The following is a 15,890-nucleotide window of genomic DNA, read 5'->3' on the forward strand; positions in this document are numbered from 1 at the left end:
AAGTAACAGGCCAGGGGAGGTGACAGCTAGCGACCCGCTGAGCCACCCGGGGGGCGCCTACTTGCTGCTCCTGTTGTCTCATGGGTCCGGAAACGTTCCGCTGGGCCTGTAGCATCTGCTGCTGGATCTGTAAACGCTGGTACGCCTGTGGACACAGACACGAAGAGAAGCGTCCAGTAGATTACAAGAAAGCCTCAACAAAGGGTTCCACTTCCGTACATTAGTGTAAAAAAAAAAGGCACCGATTCTCGGTTCCCTTACCATCCTGTGGTTTAAGCATAGCGTGAGGCATGAAGCTTTTTCAAAAGGAGACATGTCTTTCCAAAACCTTTCTAGTGCACAGACTTTACAAAGTAACTCAGTCAGTACCCCTGTTTAGTGCTGGTAATGAGGTTTGTCAGCAAATATTTTTCAGTTAATGAAGAGATCAAAATTCTTCTGCTCAATTCATACAAACTAAAAATAAAAAAGAAATGAGGGGAAAATAAAAATTTTTTTCCCCTTATAAAGATGTAAGTTGTCCAGAATGGCTCAGACCATGTGGCAGGACAGCAGTGATCGGCGGCCACAGAACAATACACGTTAAAGGGCTTGTAGCTACCAGGAGCCACGTGTGGCCTTGGTCCACAGGGAGCCTGAGGTCCAGACGTGGCCACTTCTGCCACACAGACCCCGTCCACGAAGCCAGCGAGAATGATCGTCAGATTCTTCCCACCATGAGGCAGAAGGCCGGATCATTTGTTTCGAAAGTTGGCTGAATACTGTAAATTTTTTCTTTACAACATGGATTTTTTTGGGATGTTTTGGGCAAGAGGATTTATTGAAATAGAATCCAAGTAGAAGTAGAGATTATACTACTAGAAATGCCTCATTAATCTGTAAATTAGAGAGGAATAAAATACTTCACTTAAGTGAATCCTTACAGGCTCTAAAACTTAACCTTAGGATGTACTAAAATATCATTTTACCAAGTTTTCTGGAAAAAAATGTTACAACAGTGTACATTGTTTTTAAAACAGAGCAGAGTAAACATAATCCAACATTTTCTTGGTATCTTTTACACTACAGAGGTCAATAAAAATTATGTATAAATAAAGGATTCCAGAACATCAGTACGACTGATAACGAGTTCTGTCTCCCGTCAGAATCCAGCCGTCCTCTGTGTTAGCAAGGAGTGGAAAGCTGTTTTCCTCTGCAGTGACAGCTCTAAATAGCACGCTTCTCAGCTGCTCCCCGCTGAGGCCGGCGGTCCCTTCCTGGCGCTGGCGGTAGCACACCGCGCAGGGGCCTTGCAGCAGGACTGTGAGGCAGCTTGGCTCCCTTTTCCGAGTGAGGTCCAGTCCCGGTCTGGATCCCGTGCCCAGGGCCCTGGGTACTTCACTGCACTGCGGCTTGTCCTAGGTCACCCCCACCCCACCTGGCCACTACCTGGAACCAGACACCCAGACGGTCAGACGTGTGTCTAACAAACGCTGAAGGGTCAGGACTGAGAGCCCAGGGCTCCCCCGTAAGGAAAGGCTGACAGCATGGTTTTGTCTATTGGAGGCTTTTCTCCCTTCATGACTCCTGGTCATTTTCTAGGAGATGAAGCTGTTGGGCAAGACTTCTAAATAAATCAGGCGTCAACGTATTAAAGAAGGAAATAATATACCGGGCCCTTCAGGGAATATAAATTCAGGATGCACCTAGGGATACAATGCCATGGCATTTCATGGTAAAAGCAGTAAGACTGTTGAAAACTAAAAATTCAACATATGTTAAACTGTAACACTTGCGAGAATTATTAGGCTACATCAGCCTTCCTCAAGAGGGATTCTGAGAAAATCAAGTCCTAATCTCTAAGGCATCTCATCTCCTGTATGTAACGAAGTAACTTCTGTCTTTTGTTTCTAGAATGCTATCTGTGTAGACCAACCTTGGAAGAATTTAGAGAACAATCATGAAATGATTTGTTGGGTTCTGTGGTTCAGATGAGAAAGGCTGGCTGAGAGCTAACAGACACCCTAACTGTCAGATCTGGAAGACTGTGATCACGAAAGGGCCACAGAATCCACAAAGCTTAGTGGACACACCCTTAAGGGAAGAACTTCCTAATTCCTTTAACAGTTTACAAACTTCGTGAACGTCTCAATGACATTCCCTGACGTGAAGAAAAGCGTTACGGCGACTGCTTTTCTTCAGTCGGCATGCATGTTGCTGGCACATCCCCGAGCTCACGGGGAGAAGGCTCTTCCTCTGTCCTAGAACCCGAGCAGATCTACCCACTCACCAGCTGCAGCTGATAGAGCTGGTTCAACATCGTCATATGCTGAGGATTAATTGGCGAGGTTAATAGTGCAGGGTTGAGACCAATGTTTTTTGCTGCAAACTGCAAAAGCTGTGCTTGAACCTGTTAACAAAAAATGCACCATTAGACATGGATTCTCTATTCAAACATTTACTTGTCTGGGCAGTTTTCTGAGATTCAAAACTGAGTAAATGACAGTTATATTTGTCTCAGTGAACTTCAAAAGCCATTAAAAAATTTACAGACATTTTAACATTAGTAGTTTACATGCTTTTGTGGATAATATGAAAGGAAGAAAGGAAGGAAGGGAGGGAGGGAGGTAAAGGCAGATGGCAAGAAAGAGATTTCTTCCTCCAAATATTTTAGTTACGAATTAACTTTCTAGGGCTCTGGGTTACTCCCATCGGTAACTGGTTTCACGTTCTGTCGAAATGAAGCTAAGTGGGCATCGTTTAAGGTGGGAGACAGCGAAGGCGTGGTCTCTGGGAGGAAGTTCGAGCCTCCTCAAAGGAGGCCAGTGTCTGCGTCTCACACAGGCGCCCTGGACTAGTCCCCGCAGGAGCTCAGCAGATGGCACCGCGGCCATCTGACCGGGGGGCCTTGTTCCAGGGCAGGCAGGGACCCCTTCTCAAGTTGACACGTTCGGGAAGTGGTCTCCCCCTGCTCGTGGGACCAGCCATTCCTCTCGGGGGGCCCGGCTGCCCAGCCTCCCATGTGGCACGTGCCCTGGTGTGGCCGGCCAGCCCTGACCGCAATGGTCAGCCTGCCTCCCTGCCCAACTGGCATTCACTGCTCTGAACCCTTCAGGGGCTTGGCACTGGCCAGCTCAGTGTTTTCCACGGCGTGCGCTGTACGTTTATCACAGTATTTACACAAGATGGTTTTAGGTAGAGCACAGAAGAGTATCTTTTACAGTCGTCTAACGTGTATTAGAAAAATGTTGCTTTTTCTCTTTACGACAGATATGTTCAGTTTTAAGAATAAATTTATCTAAATTAAGAAGGCAAGTCAACTTAAAGAAAACACATTATGTAACAGTCGTGGGAGGCACACAGATGAGTGACGTTCGGGACACGCTGGCTTGCTGTGTGTGGAAGGCTGCTCTGTCTCCAGGACCTGTCTCTGCTCCTGTGCCTTAGCTGGGGTGGCCATGTCACTAGGCTTGGGCAGTGGGACATGAGTGGAAGTGGTATGTCTCTCGCTTTCCCTCTGTCATTGGGCAAAGGCCGAGGCAGAGCTGCTACTTTCTGCTCTGTTGCTTGGGGGCGAATTACTTGTCTGTCTCGTCCGAGCACCTGTATTTCAGGGTGTCTTTGCTGTAGCAGCTTACAGTGTACCCTGTTTAATGCATTTTACTGTAGCAGCTTACAGTGTATCCTGTTTAATGCATTTCACTATTATTTCACCCAGATTTCAGCCATCTCAACTCAGTGCACAGATCTCTGGTCAAACAACTGTGGAGGAATAATTACTTCCAGCGAATTCTATGATTTACCATTTTAATCTATTACTGAATATTCTTTTAAGCGGTAAGGACTGTAACACTGTAATTAAAAACTCAGTCCAAAGTCAAAAATTATGGAAATGTTCTAAAAGTAAACAATATTAATATGAGAAAAAGCTGACATTATGCTTTAGAGCTATGCAAAACAATATCCTTTTCCTTGATTCTATTTGCTCTTTTGTTTTAAAACGATCTAATACTAAAGAATAAACTTAACTCAAAAGTCTGTGATATGGACACTATTATATATTGTCACATTTAGTTTGTCACTAAAGCATTACTCAGTCCTTCACTGCTTCTAAGAATTTTCTTTTATGTCCCAAGCAATTTCACTTGCCACTTTCCTCTCTCACCAATCTAGAAGAATTCAATGGGTTCATCCGAGTAATCTTCTCAAGACCAGGACGGAAGTCCCATCCCTGGCATGTGTCACCCGGCAACAGCACTCTGCCGGGAGGAGGCCCAGCCCTGGCCTGTGGGGCGGGGGCCCTGGGGGAGCAGCTCCGGAAGTGCCTCCCAGGGCAGGAGGGTGGGATGGACAGGTTAACACTGCGGGCTGACTGGCTCTCAGTGTAGCGCGGACGCGGGTCTGACCTGAGGGGATAGAAACTGAGGCACTTGAGCACGGAGACTGGGCTGGGAGGAGCTCAGGGGCTGCACGGGCGGCTGTGGCGGCTGCTGCATGGTCCTCGCTGGGGCTGCTCCGCTGCTGCCAAACATGCCCAGGTTGCCACTCGGTGTCTGCAGGGAGGCGGGGGCGCGTTACACCGTCGCCCGGGAGCCAGCGGGGGGCAAGGCTGCACCTGCTTCCTGCCGCTCTCAACGTGTACCAAAGGGGATGTTTAAGAAGTGCTGTCTAAACTGGGTACAGATGACAGGAGATCTGCCCGCAGAGCCTGCCCATGTCTTTAAATCACAGAAGCCGCCCACAGAGCCAGTTTTAGGTGCCCCCCAACAGGCCGTCGTCTTCCAGGAAGCTAGAATTACACAGAGCCAGGCACAGGGGCAGCAGGCACGGCTGTGTGGGCACCGTCTGTGCTGGGGTAAAGGGCATCATGTGTGGGGACCACTAACCTGGGAGAACAGGACATTTTCCAAAAGGAAATATAATTATGATTTCAACAAACCTGAAATTGAATACGTGAACAAGTCCAGGCAGTTAACTTTGTGTTAAATATAATAACTATATATTTGAGTGCTTCTTTCTACTCTCCTGACTGGGCATCTGATCCCCGGGGCCCGCCGGCCAGGCTGCTGACTTCCCGACCGCAGAAGAGCTGAAACTGGCACCGCAGCCCGGTGGGCAACAAGAGATGGCCAGGATCACGTGGATGGGGCGCCACTGAGAACTGCCGCCGGCCACCCCAAATCTCACAGCATCGCTGGAAGAGAAGGCTCAGAGCTGTGTGATGTGAGCCTCCCCCAGGAGAAAATCAAGAAGAGCAGTTCTGTGGACGGGAAGAGCGTGACGCGCTTCCGTATCATTTCATTCCAGGGGAGAGAAGTGACACGAAGCGGCCGTCGATCAAAACCCCAGGTCCCTCCGTTCAGGGACGTCTGAGGGTGACTTTCACCTCCCCCAAGAGTGTCAAAGGCAGGGAACAGTGCCAACATCACTCTCTGAAAACCACTGAGAACCTGCAAGAGATGTCACCTCTGTTCTGGGAAAAAGGGGAGAGTATGGTGTTTTCCTGCAGATCAATGCATTTAAGGTGTCGACTGTCAGGAGAGACAGGACGGCACTGCCTGGACCTGTGAACGCATCGGGCAGGTGAAGACGGCTCTGCGGTCCATGTCATTTAAAGTACTAGCAGTACGTTAGTACCAAGGGTGTTTTAGTTACATGTAAGAATAAATATAATTTTGAAGCATTTCCTATAACACGGTTAAATTTCAAGAACTGGATTCAATTCAGTTGAATTGAATCCAAGCAGTACATCACTTGGAAGGAAATCCTTATAATATTTCAGCTTCCTTTACATATTCAGTTATATTTTCAAATGCAGGCATTAATTAAAAATAAGAAGGTTTGCGTGTCAAACACATTTTCTGAAAGGCAAATGAGAGAGACCATGGTGGCCATCTACCAACAGCCTTACCTGTCTAGAAGAATTCAAGTTTTGCATGCCCAGCCCTGAGGCAATCCCGCCCAGGGCCTGATTAGGGAGTGCACTGTTGGAAAGGGGGAGCTTCAGGCTTGGTGAAGGCAAAAATGGTGAAGTCGTGGGCTCTTCCACGAGGCCGCCATCCTGATTGGGGAAAGAAAGCGTGAGCTGTGTGCGGTGCCCGTCCGCACACAAAGCACAAGTTTCCCGGGACACAGAAAGGGATGCGGATGAACAAAGAATTAAAAGATCAAAAATGTGTGGACAGGAAAATGGAGAAATGGTCAAAAGGAAGAGGGGAAAAAGAAAAAAGAGAAACAGGATTAAGATGCTGTTTTCATTTTAACAATTATTTTACAAACACATATCAGCTTATAATATTCTCATCACTACTGACCCTGCCTACGGGTAGGAGTCAGAAGAGAGACAAACACTGTAAAAAGTCTTACTTGGAAAACACTTTACAACCATTTTCAAATAAACAGACTCCTTTTGAGAAGTTATTAGCAAGGTTCTAGGTATACATTAGGTTGAAATCTGCTGACATTCAAATGTTTTTGACCTACAAACAGCGATTTCATATGGTTTAACCTAATAATAAGGTAAATTATAAAACAGACAAAAATCTTGTTATTATTATTTTTTTACATTTATTGGGTGCCAGGTCCTTTGTAAATTTATCTCATCTAACTTCACAACAAACCTGCAGTATTTATTGATAGACTGATTGATTGCCATGCCATGTGACGTACAGGATCTTAGTTCCCTGACCAGGGAGCAAACTTGTGCCCCCTGCAGTGGAAGTGCAGAGTTTTAACCACTGGACCACTAGGGAAGTCCCCAAACCTGCAATATTATTTCACATTTTAAAGATACGGAAATAAGTCAGGGTCCCACAGTTAGCAAATAAAAATACAGGGTGTGGAGTTAAACTGGAATTTCAGATAAACTACTAATAATATCTGAGAATAAACATGCTCCAAAAATGATTCATTGTTGTCTGAAATTCCGATTTCTCTGGGCACAGTGGTGCCGGGCAAGGCGAGGACTCCACTGTGTGGAGTGCTGGCAGAGGACACTGCTAATCTGAGAACAGACGAACTCTCAGCTCTTCTCCTATGAGCTTGCTTTTAGTCTGTTTGTTTGCTTTAAACTTGTCCTTTCTTGCTTCCATTTTTTTTTCAAGGATGAACATTCTGATTGAGTTTAACGGGATGCTGTGTCCCCCCTCTGAGGTCACACCAGTCTGGAGAGGGAGCATGACGATACTAAGGGGAACGAACTGGCGACTACACTTGTTGAAACATCTAAGGGGATTTTCCCACAGACCCCTGCGTGTTCTCTGAAGTAGAACATCCAAGCAAGGGCCATGAGACATGGGTGCCCATGCCTAACCACTTCTAGACCCTTTTTCCTGAGATTAGACATGTAATACATCATTTCCAGTGGGAAGAACTGTGCATATAAAGTAAGACCGTAAAACAGAAATTTGATGGACCCTCGTCTATTGGACAAATTGAAGCAGCCAAGCTCACCCGCTAACATGAAAATCAGTTTTCAATTTCAGTATTTTTATTCCTAGTCCCATCATATGAAATATAACACAACCTCTTTTGAGTTAAACATTCATATATATTAAAAAAATGGGTAAAAGTCACTTAAATATTATAGCCCAATAACTTTTTAATCCAACACAGTGAAAACGAAAAACACCTCTTGTTAAAAACAAACAAAAAGCCACCTAAACTCATACCTTGTCCAGGAAGGTGGGGCGGTCCACGGAAGACTCTTTGGAGATCGGTGGGCGGCAGCCAAGGGGCTTGGTGACCATCCCATTGTAGTCGGTCACTCCCAGTCCACGCTTGTCCACGTCCACCTTCTTTTCCAGCAGAGCGCCTGGGGCAAAGCAGACAGAAGCAGCGCTTGAAACGAGACGCCTCGGGGGTCAGCTGCGAGTTCTGAGCACGGACGGGCACCAGCCTACCCCTCAGGGAAGGAGTTAAGACGCTCACCCCCAGAAAACAGGGGCCTCGGGTTGGCTCTGGACCCTGCTCCTCGTCCCTCACAGCCACGCCGGCCACCTCTGCCACTGTGCGGATAGGCCCTTCCTCTCCCCCGGGACTCGTCGCCTCTTTTTCCAAAGAGGGCCCTTCCCTGGCTGCCCCGCCTCGTGGCCATCGATTTCCACCTGCTGAGTCCCTACTGGCTGTAAGGACCTGTCCGAATGTCGGGGATACAATACAACGCAAACCAGACAGAGTCTGTCCTTGTGCTCTTCCGATTCAGAGACTGGTGTTTGTTCCACTCCCTCTGACTCTGCGCCGCCTCACGGCTCTGAGGAGGCGGGACTAACTCCCTCCAGCTCACACCGATTCCCTGTGTCCCGGCAGCTTATACCACCCATTTGGCATTTGCATGTGATTATAAAGTTGATCCTCATTATTTGTGAATTCCGAGCTTGTGAATCCACCTACTTGCCTACATATACTTGTAGTCCCCAAATCAATAGTATGGCGCTTTTTGGTCATTTGTGGACACGTGGGGCGGTGAAGAATTTGAGCCCCCGACACACACATTCCCAGATCAGGCTCTCACAAAGCGACAGGTGTCCTTTTGTGGTGTACTTAGGGCTATCTCTGTGCTTTTTGTTGGTCATCGCAGTGGTCCCCATGGTCCCCAAGCCAATGTGCTGTCTAGTGTCCTAAGCGCAAGAAGGCTGCATGGTGCCTGCTTTGTTTAGCAGCTGCTGCAGCAGCGCTGCCCAGGCGGCTGAGTTCAGCTGATGAGCAGGGCAGTGCAGCCGGAACAGGGACAGAATGTCACCATCGTGTATAAGGCTGTGTGGGGGGAGCTAAAGTAATGTCTACAGTGTAAGATGAAGCTTCAGAAAAGATGGAAAGTGGCTAAATTTGTGGATTCACAAGATGATAACTTATTTAAAAAAAGCATAGCTCACGGCATTGGTGTGAGTCAAAAAGGGAACAAAATCTATGGTCACATTGTCCAGGGTCAGGAGGATGTTCAACCCTTCGAAGCTAATGCTTTATTATAAAGAAATATGGCACATAATTATTTGTGAGAAATACATATTAAATACGGTGTCTTTAAACAGAAACACACATAAAACGAGGTTACGTGTTGACTGGTTGACAAAAATGCTGTGGCCAGAGGCTCAGATGACCTCAACCCTGCATGTTCCCGAGGAGCAAGGGTTTAGTACTTCCTGATTCAGTGTCTGCAGGGACTTTATAGGACATAAGTACCACGAATGATGAGAATCAGCTGTATTTTACATGTAAACATTTAACGTAATTGATATTATTTTTAAAGCAATTCCAGAACTAGGGTTGCTTGTTCCTTGACAGTAACTCTCGTCTCTCAGCCAGCAGGCGATGCTCCCGTGGGGCCCTGAGCAAGCCCTGCCGGGCGCGGCACAAGAACAGCTCACTCAGCACCCAATGAGGTGGGCATGTGGTCCCAGTGCCTTTCTCCAAGAGGGTCACTATCTCCCCACTCAAAATAGATGGAGATAGAAAAAATTCATCTATTTGTTGCAAAAATAATAATAATAAAAAAACCCAAAACAGAAAAAGCAAACGTAGTTCAATGTGGTGTTTGGCCATTTGTTCCCAGTGCCCACCAGTCCTGAGGGACCGGCCCCGTGGCAGGTGCACATCCTGTGGGTGGCCTTGTCTCCCCAGTGTGTATTCAACCATTAACCCATGACTCTGAACACCAAAACTCACAAATTGGTACCTTTAAAAAAAAGTGTGCTTTAGGTGTGTCATCTTACTTACTCATGGCCTGGTCAAGATTCATATTATTACTCTTCAAGGCCTCTTCAGCTGGCTCTCTCTGTGGAGGGAAACAGAGTTTTCACTAGGACTGCGTGTTAACAAAAGGAAAAGCTTGTAAAGAGCTCTATCACTATTAACTCAGGGAAGTGATTGATATTAACCTAATATTGTTAGATTTTGGAACTAGAAATACTTTTCTTCCATGTGGTTAGAGAGAAATGTCTTAAAAATAAAAAATACTTGTAATAAGAAAATGTACTGAATTGATTTTTAGAGGGAAGAACTTGTATTTAACACTTTAAACCCCAAATGTCCAGTGCCAGGAGGGTCTTATTTCTGACTCTGTGGTTTAGCAGGGTGAAACCTCTCCCAGGGCAGCTGCAGGAAGTCACAGTAAGAGTCAGATTCTAGGCTCTGCTGTAAACTGCTTTTCACCAAAAGATGTAAAGACAACATAACACAAAACACGTAGGTCCATTTGGATAATTCTCTCTCTGGTTGAAACAGGCTAGTCTCGGTGGGGCCAAAACCGAGCTGGGCGTGGTGTTGAAGCACTGCAGGCCAGTGTGGGCCTATCACCTCACCCGTGGGGAGGCTGGGCCCCCGGCCACGCCCGCACAGGGTCAGGGGCCTGCACCCCACGTGAAGTATGTGGTCCCCTGCTCCAGTCTGGGGCCACTCTAGACCCATCCTTTAGGGACATCTGCAGCAATCAAAAGGTAAACACTCATTTGAATAAAGATTTGGAAAGAAGACATTTGAAGGGGCTATGTGGCAGACACAGGAGGCACTGCTCATGGTCTGAACTCCTGCCACTGGCTCTTAGGGACTGAAGAGACCGGGAGGCATTTTCAGGAGAAGACCCTAAGATTTCCAACTCTCCCTACACACGACATGAAACTCAGGAAGCAAATAGGTCTGGTTAGGACCTACACACGACATGAAACTCAGGAAGCGAACAGGTCTGGTTAGGATTCTTCATCTGGACACTAGGGTTTAGCACTTTATACCAAGTTTTCTCTTGAGATCTTGGTCAACGTACTGCATAAACGAATGAACACTCACTTTTAATTATAAATGAAAAGAAAATATAAAACTGTATAAACCAATGAAAATTAAAAATCACACATCATTTTTTATTCTAAGAAAAGGTTCTCACACCTTTCTTGATAGAAATGATGTGGATCTTTGCTGTAGTTCAAAGCAATGATCCCTAAGCAGACGCGCCCAGGTGAAAGGGGAATTTACGAGTTAGGATTTGCCAACAATCTCATCCCCCAAGTCTTCCTTCCGTGTTACACATGACAAAGGTGGGCAGGACACAACAGGGCCATGCAGGGCAGGACACATGGCGGGAGGAGTAAAGTAAGACGCCAGTCACCGGGAAGCCCATGTCTGTGAGTTGTTTGATCAGCCGGGTCATGATCCAGGCCTCGTCCTGCTTGCCAGATGTTTTCACGCCCTAGAACCAAGTGTGGGAAGGAGAAAGTCCATGAGCCACGCTTTAATGCACTTCTTCCAGAAGTGGGAGATGCCTAAAATTCACGTTGATTTACATGTCACAGTGTCTCTCTGCTACCGCTGAGCAATGCTGTGCTCCACATCGCCCCGACAGAATTCGGCGGCTCGTGCTATGAAATGCGTCAGGGTGCTTCTGAGGTTGGCACATGTGTGCAATTTATGGACTTAAAAAAGCAAGATAATTATTTCTTTTCTCCAGAGAATGAATTTAGTTCATCACAAATATGTACCGCTTCCATTATCAAATAATCATAATAAGTGCTCCCTTGAACATGACCCTATAATAACCATGTAAAATTTACTAAAAATTACATGGCTTTTGCCCTTTTATAAGCTTTATTCTAAAAGATGACAAAATACAGGGTGTTCATTCCAACAGAAAAGACAAGATGAAAGGGATCAAAAAAACCTATTAATTTTGTTAATTATTCATCGTTTATGGCCTGTAGGGTGGAGAAAAAAAATAAGTAGGGAAATGGCGGTGAGGGAGAGGATGAAGACAAAAGGAGGGAGTCCAGTAGAAAGGAAAGGGCAGCGAGACGGAGAGGGGGCAGCAGGCACCGCGGAAGGGCTGAGCGTCAAGATGTGACCCCTCAAGAATCTCCTGCTCTTCTGCGACGAGGGGGATGTAACAATGCGTCACTACCATACACAGTATTCCTCACAGTGCTTTCAAACCTGAGCCTGCCACAATCACAGGACAGCGCATGCGGGGTGACTGCAAACTAACAGGCTCACTTTCCTCAAGGAAGCGGCTTCTCTAGAGGTGATTTTAATCATTACTCTGTGGCCAGAGCCAGGTTTGCCAAGAATATACGATACTTTAACTTATCAATTTGGTGTTTCTGGTCCCATCATTAACAGGATTATTTGCCAGCCCGATTGTGAAAAGATTTAATTTGGAGTCTGCAATCATTTCTACTCTTTATGAGCAAAAAGCCGTGGTTTTAGTTTCTGGGTTCTGCTTACTGCTAACTGAATGGTTTTCAAATTGAAAAATTTTTGAACAGATAATACATTCACATGATTCAAAAGCAGAAAAAAGGGGCAAATGGAAGCATCTTCTTCCCGCCCCATGACCCGTCCGCTGAGTTCTTCTCTCCTTACTCATCCTTCCAGAGAATTTTAAATTCAACAGAGGCCGTTACGAGTACGTGTGTGCCTCACACTCACACACCCATCTTCTCTTCTCGTCCCCTTGCCCCCCAAAAGCGGGGTTGTGCTATACATATACTCTGTATCTTGCCTTTCACTTAGCAATATATTTCGTTGATCTTTTCATATCAGTGTTTAGTTTCTTTAAAAAAACTTTAGTTTTTCATAATACGGATGTAGCATAATTTAACTAGTTACCCCATCAATGTGCACTTAAGTTACTATTTTTTTGCTGTCCCTTGACAAGTAGAAGGTCTGTGTCAAAGTGCTGACGCATCTGTAATTTTGACAGATGACGCCACACTGCCCTCCATTTGGGTTACGCTAGTTTACACGTCCACCAGCAATGTACGAGAGTGCTGGCTTTCCTACAGCTTTGCGAAGACAGCGTATTTTGGATTTCTGCTGGGCTGAGAGATGAAAAATGGCATTTCTTCATGTTGTTTAAATTGAATTCTCTTTCTGCAAGTCAGGTTGAATATCCTTTCGCACGTTTAACAGTGACTTGTGTTCCTTTTCCACGGATCGCCTGCTTACATTCTTCGCTATTTGTCTACTGGATTACCGGTGGGTTTTGTTTTTAAAAAAAAACCAGTTTCTAGGATCTTTCTCTATTTATCAGGAAGGTCAGTCTTCTCTATGACTTACAAACATTTTTTTCCAGTTTGTTATTTGTCTTTTGACTTTGATGATGAAATTTTCTATCAGGTATAGTTTTTATGTTTACTGAAGTTATAAGCCTTTCATTCCATGGCTTTTAGATTTTGGTCATAGTTAGAAAGGCCTCTTCCTCACCAAGATAGTTTTTAAAATTCTTTTACATTTTTCTCTTTCATATTTGAATTTGCGATCTACTTGGAAGCTGTCTTGGTGCGCATCTGTGCTGTGGACCTCACTTGATTTCTTCTGGAGGCTGTGCATCTGGGTGCAGAGAACTGAGTCCCTGGGGAGTGCTCACACTTCCTGCTCCCAGGACCCCATTACCTCTCTTAAAAACCGAGGATCCTGGGCTTCCCTGGTGGCGCAGTGGTTGAGAGTCCGCCTGCCGAGGCAGGGGACACGGGTTCGTGCCCCGGTCCGGGAAGATCCCACATGCCGCGAAGCGGCTGGGCCCGTGAGCCATGGCTGCTGAGCCTGCGCGTCCGGAGCCTGTGCTCCGCAACGGGAGAGGCCACAACAGTGAGAGGCCCGCGTACCGCAAAAACAAAAACAAAAACAAAAACAAAAATAACCCGAGGATCCTAAAGAAGTTTTGTTTATATGGGTTGTATTTATTGATATTTACTGTATTAGAAATTAAAACTGATAAATTAAAAAAACTGTATTAATTTGTTTAAAGATAACCATAACAAAGCCATTATATGTTAATATAACAATGTTTTTTAATGGAAAATAATTATATTTTCTAAAACAAAAATTTTTAGTGAGAAGAGTGGCATTGTCGTACCTGACTGAACATCTCTCTACTGTCCGGCTTCACAGAAGCAGCTGGATTCACCCATCTGTCCTTGCCTTCGCTCTGCTGTGACAGCAATGGCATGTAGTCTCTGGAAAACCCCATTCTACGCTCGGCAGAGACCCGCCGAGAGGGCCTCAGGACCACCAGGGTCCTGAGAGCACTTTGAGAACCTCAGATCTCTCTGTCACTGTTACCTGGAGATACCACCTTGAAACTGAATGTTTTTAAGTACCACCACTGATTTTTAGAGTTTATTTCCTTTAGTGTCGCACGCACCTTTTGGAGTCCTTTTTTGGGGGCGTTCCCCCAGGAACTGCAGGAGGAGGTGCTTTCTTGGGAAGCGGCGTTGTTCCACATGCCCCCATCCTCGTCTTCCCACTGACCGGCACCGAGGTTCGCATCGTCCCCGCCGCTGCCCCAGCCTTCTTGCATAGATTTTGAAGCTAGAAAGAGAGGGAACACGAACGTATCAGATTCACCATTCCCAAAGCAGACAATGGTGCCCTATAACATCATTTAGGGGGAGGCAGGACAAAAGGGGTGTACATAACCTACCTTTTACTACTTTGTTTCCCTTAGACCTAAGAATTTAATTTTCCCTACTAGAAATGTAATATACATGTATATATGTACCTATTTTTTTCTTCAAACTTCAGCTATTTGTAGGCTGTGCTGTTCCAAACTCCTTTAACCAACTAGAAGTCATTTCAAGGCATGGACATTCTAACAGTAAATCCTGGAGGCTACTGAAGGAGGCAATCTCTGCGTGATATGGAATGGCTGGTAAAATGCAGAGTCCTGCAAAACGTCACTATCCTCCCTGTCATGTGGTATGTCACGTGGACCAGTGCTCCCCCAACGCGACCACACCCGAGTTGCCAGGGGATCAGGAGAAATGCGGCAGGTCTGTGGTTGGCCCAACAGTCTGCGCTTTTGACAAGCTCCCAGGAGATGCTCCCAGAATGACAGGATGGAGACAGCTGAGGCTATAGGCAGAGGGAGTTTTACAAGTTGAATACTGAGTTTTGATTTCAGGATATTATCTTTCTCCTTTCTTAAAATACAAAGCAATTCTTGGTATAAAAGTTACCCCAGGGCTTCCCTGGTGGCGCAGTGGTTGAGAGTCTGCCTGCCGATGCAGGGGACATGGGTTTGTGCCCCGGTCTGGGAAAATCCCACATGCCGCGGAGCGGCCATACCGCAAAAAAAAGTTACCCCGAATTTTCACTTCCTGGGGAATCTGAAGAAGGACAAAGGTCAGGTGACAGTACTGTTACTAGAGTCCGTAAGACGATGAAGACATGAGGCTTACAAGGTGGACAGGCATATAATTAGGCCTCCAAGGACAAATTATTAAAAACAAATATACTATCTCAGTGCCTGAATTTAAATACCCAGGAGCTCCCCATCCTTTAGATGTATAACAAGAAGTAATATAAATGAAATAAATAATCCAGCAGAATGGTTGGTATACAGAGCATACTATCCAGTGTTAACAACGTAACAAAATACTAAAACAATAAAGTTTCATTTTAAGATCTGAGACATTTAATGACGTCCAAAAAAACCACAAGAAACCTGAGCTTCTGCAGCCATGTGAACAATTAATTTTAATGTCAGACTTAAATCAGCAAACATATTCATGCTCTTGTCGTAAGTATCACATTGCAAAACAGCCACACGTTACAGGATGCCACTTGGTAAACATGATCTGCTCATTTGTAAGGATGTACATTTCATACGTATACTTATTATACTTTCAGATAATGGGAGGAAAACACAGCATAGTTTTTCTCTTTAAGAAAAGAAAAAGAGAGAGAAGAAGCATAAACGCGAGAATCTAAAGCAGAATTTTGTTTACTTGAAAGCAAAGCAAGTGTCAGACTGCTGTTAAGTAATGTATGTTTCAAAACCTAATCTCAAAAAGAAAAATGGCCTGGCTTATCCGCCTTGCTCAGTGAAATAGCAAGTTTAAGTAGTTTGAACGGCAGGTAGCAGAACACTGCTGAAGAAGCGTGGAGGCCACTAACCAGCAAGCAGCTATGCTTTACTGCTCTGATCC

At 45.5% G+C, this 15,890-nt stretch overlaps 1 protein-coding gene across 5 annotated transcripts in view; it reads right to left on the reverse strand.

The window, feature by feature from the left end:
- TNRC6C (trinucleotide repeat containing adaptor 6C) overlaps positions 1–15,890 on the reverse strand; it is a 132,658-nt gene that overhangs the window by 23,941 nt on the left and 92,827 nt on the right. For 4 of the 5 annotated variants that reach the window (XR_013824962.1, XM_079903690.1, XM_079903688.1 and 1 more), the window contains 8 exons: positions 14,105–14,271; positions 11,075–11,155; positions 9,694–9,751; positions 7,650–7,792; positions 5,891–6,040; positions 4,386–4,532; positions 2,270–2,389; positions 62–145 (listed from right to left, as the gene is read on the reverse strand). Coding sequence is in view for 4 of the 5 variants with exons in the window: in XM_079903690.1 (XP_079759816.1) it covers positions 62–145; positions 2,270–2,389; positions 4,386–4,532; positions 5,891–6,040; positions 7,650–7,792; positions 9,694–9,751; positions 11,075–11,155; positions 14,105–14,271 (950 nt within the window). In the remaining variant the exon portion in view is untranslated. The remainder of the gene's footprint in view (positions 1–61; positions 146–2,269; positions 2,390–4,385; positions 4,533–5,890; positions 6,041–7,649; positions 7,793–9,693; positions 9,752–11,074; positions 11,156–14,104; positions 14,272–15,890) is intronic. The other variant, XM_079903689.1, reaches the window with a different exon arrangement.

The sequence above is a fragment of the Stenella coeruleoalba genome, assembly GCF_951394435.1.
Source record: "Stenella coeruleoalba genome assembly, chromosome: 19".
NCBI classification, from domain to species: domain Eukaryota; kingdom Metazoa; phylum Chordata; class Mammalia; order Artiodactyla; family Delphinidae; genus Stenella; species Stenella coeruleoalba.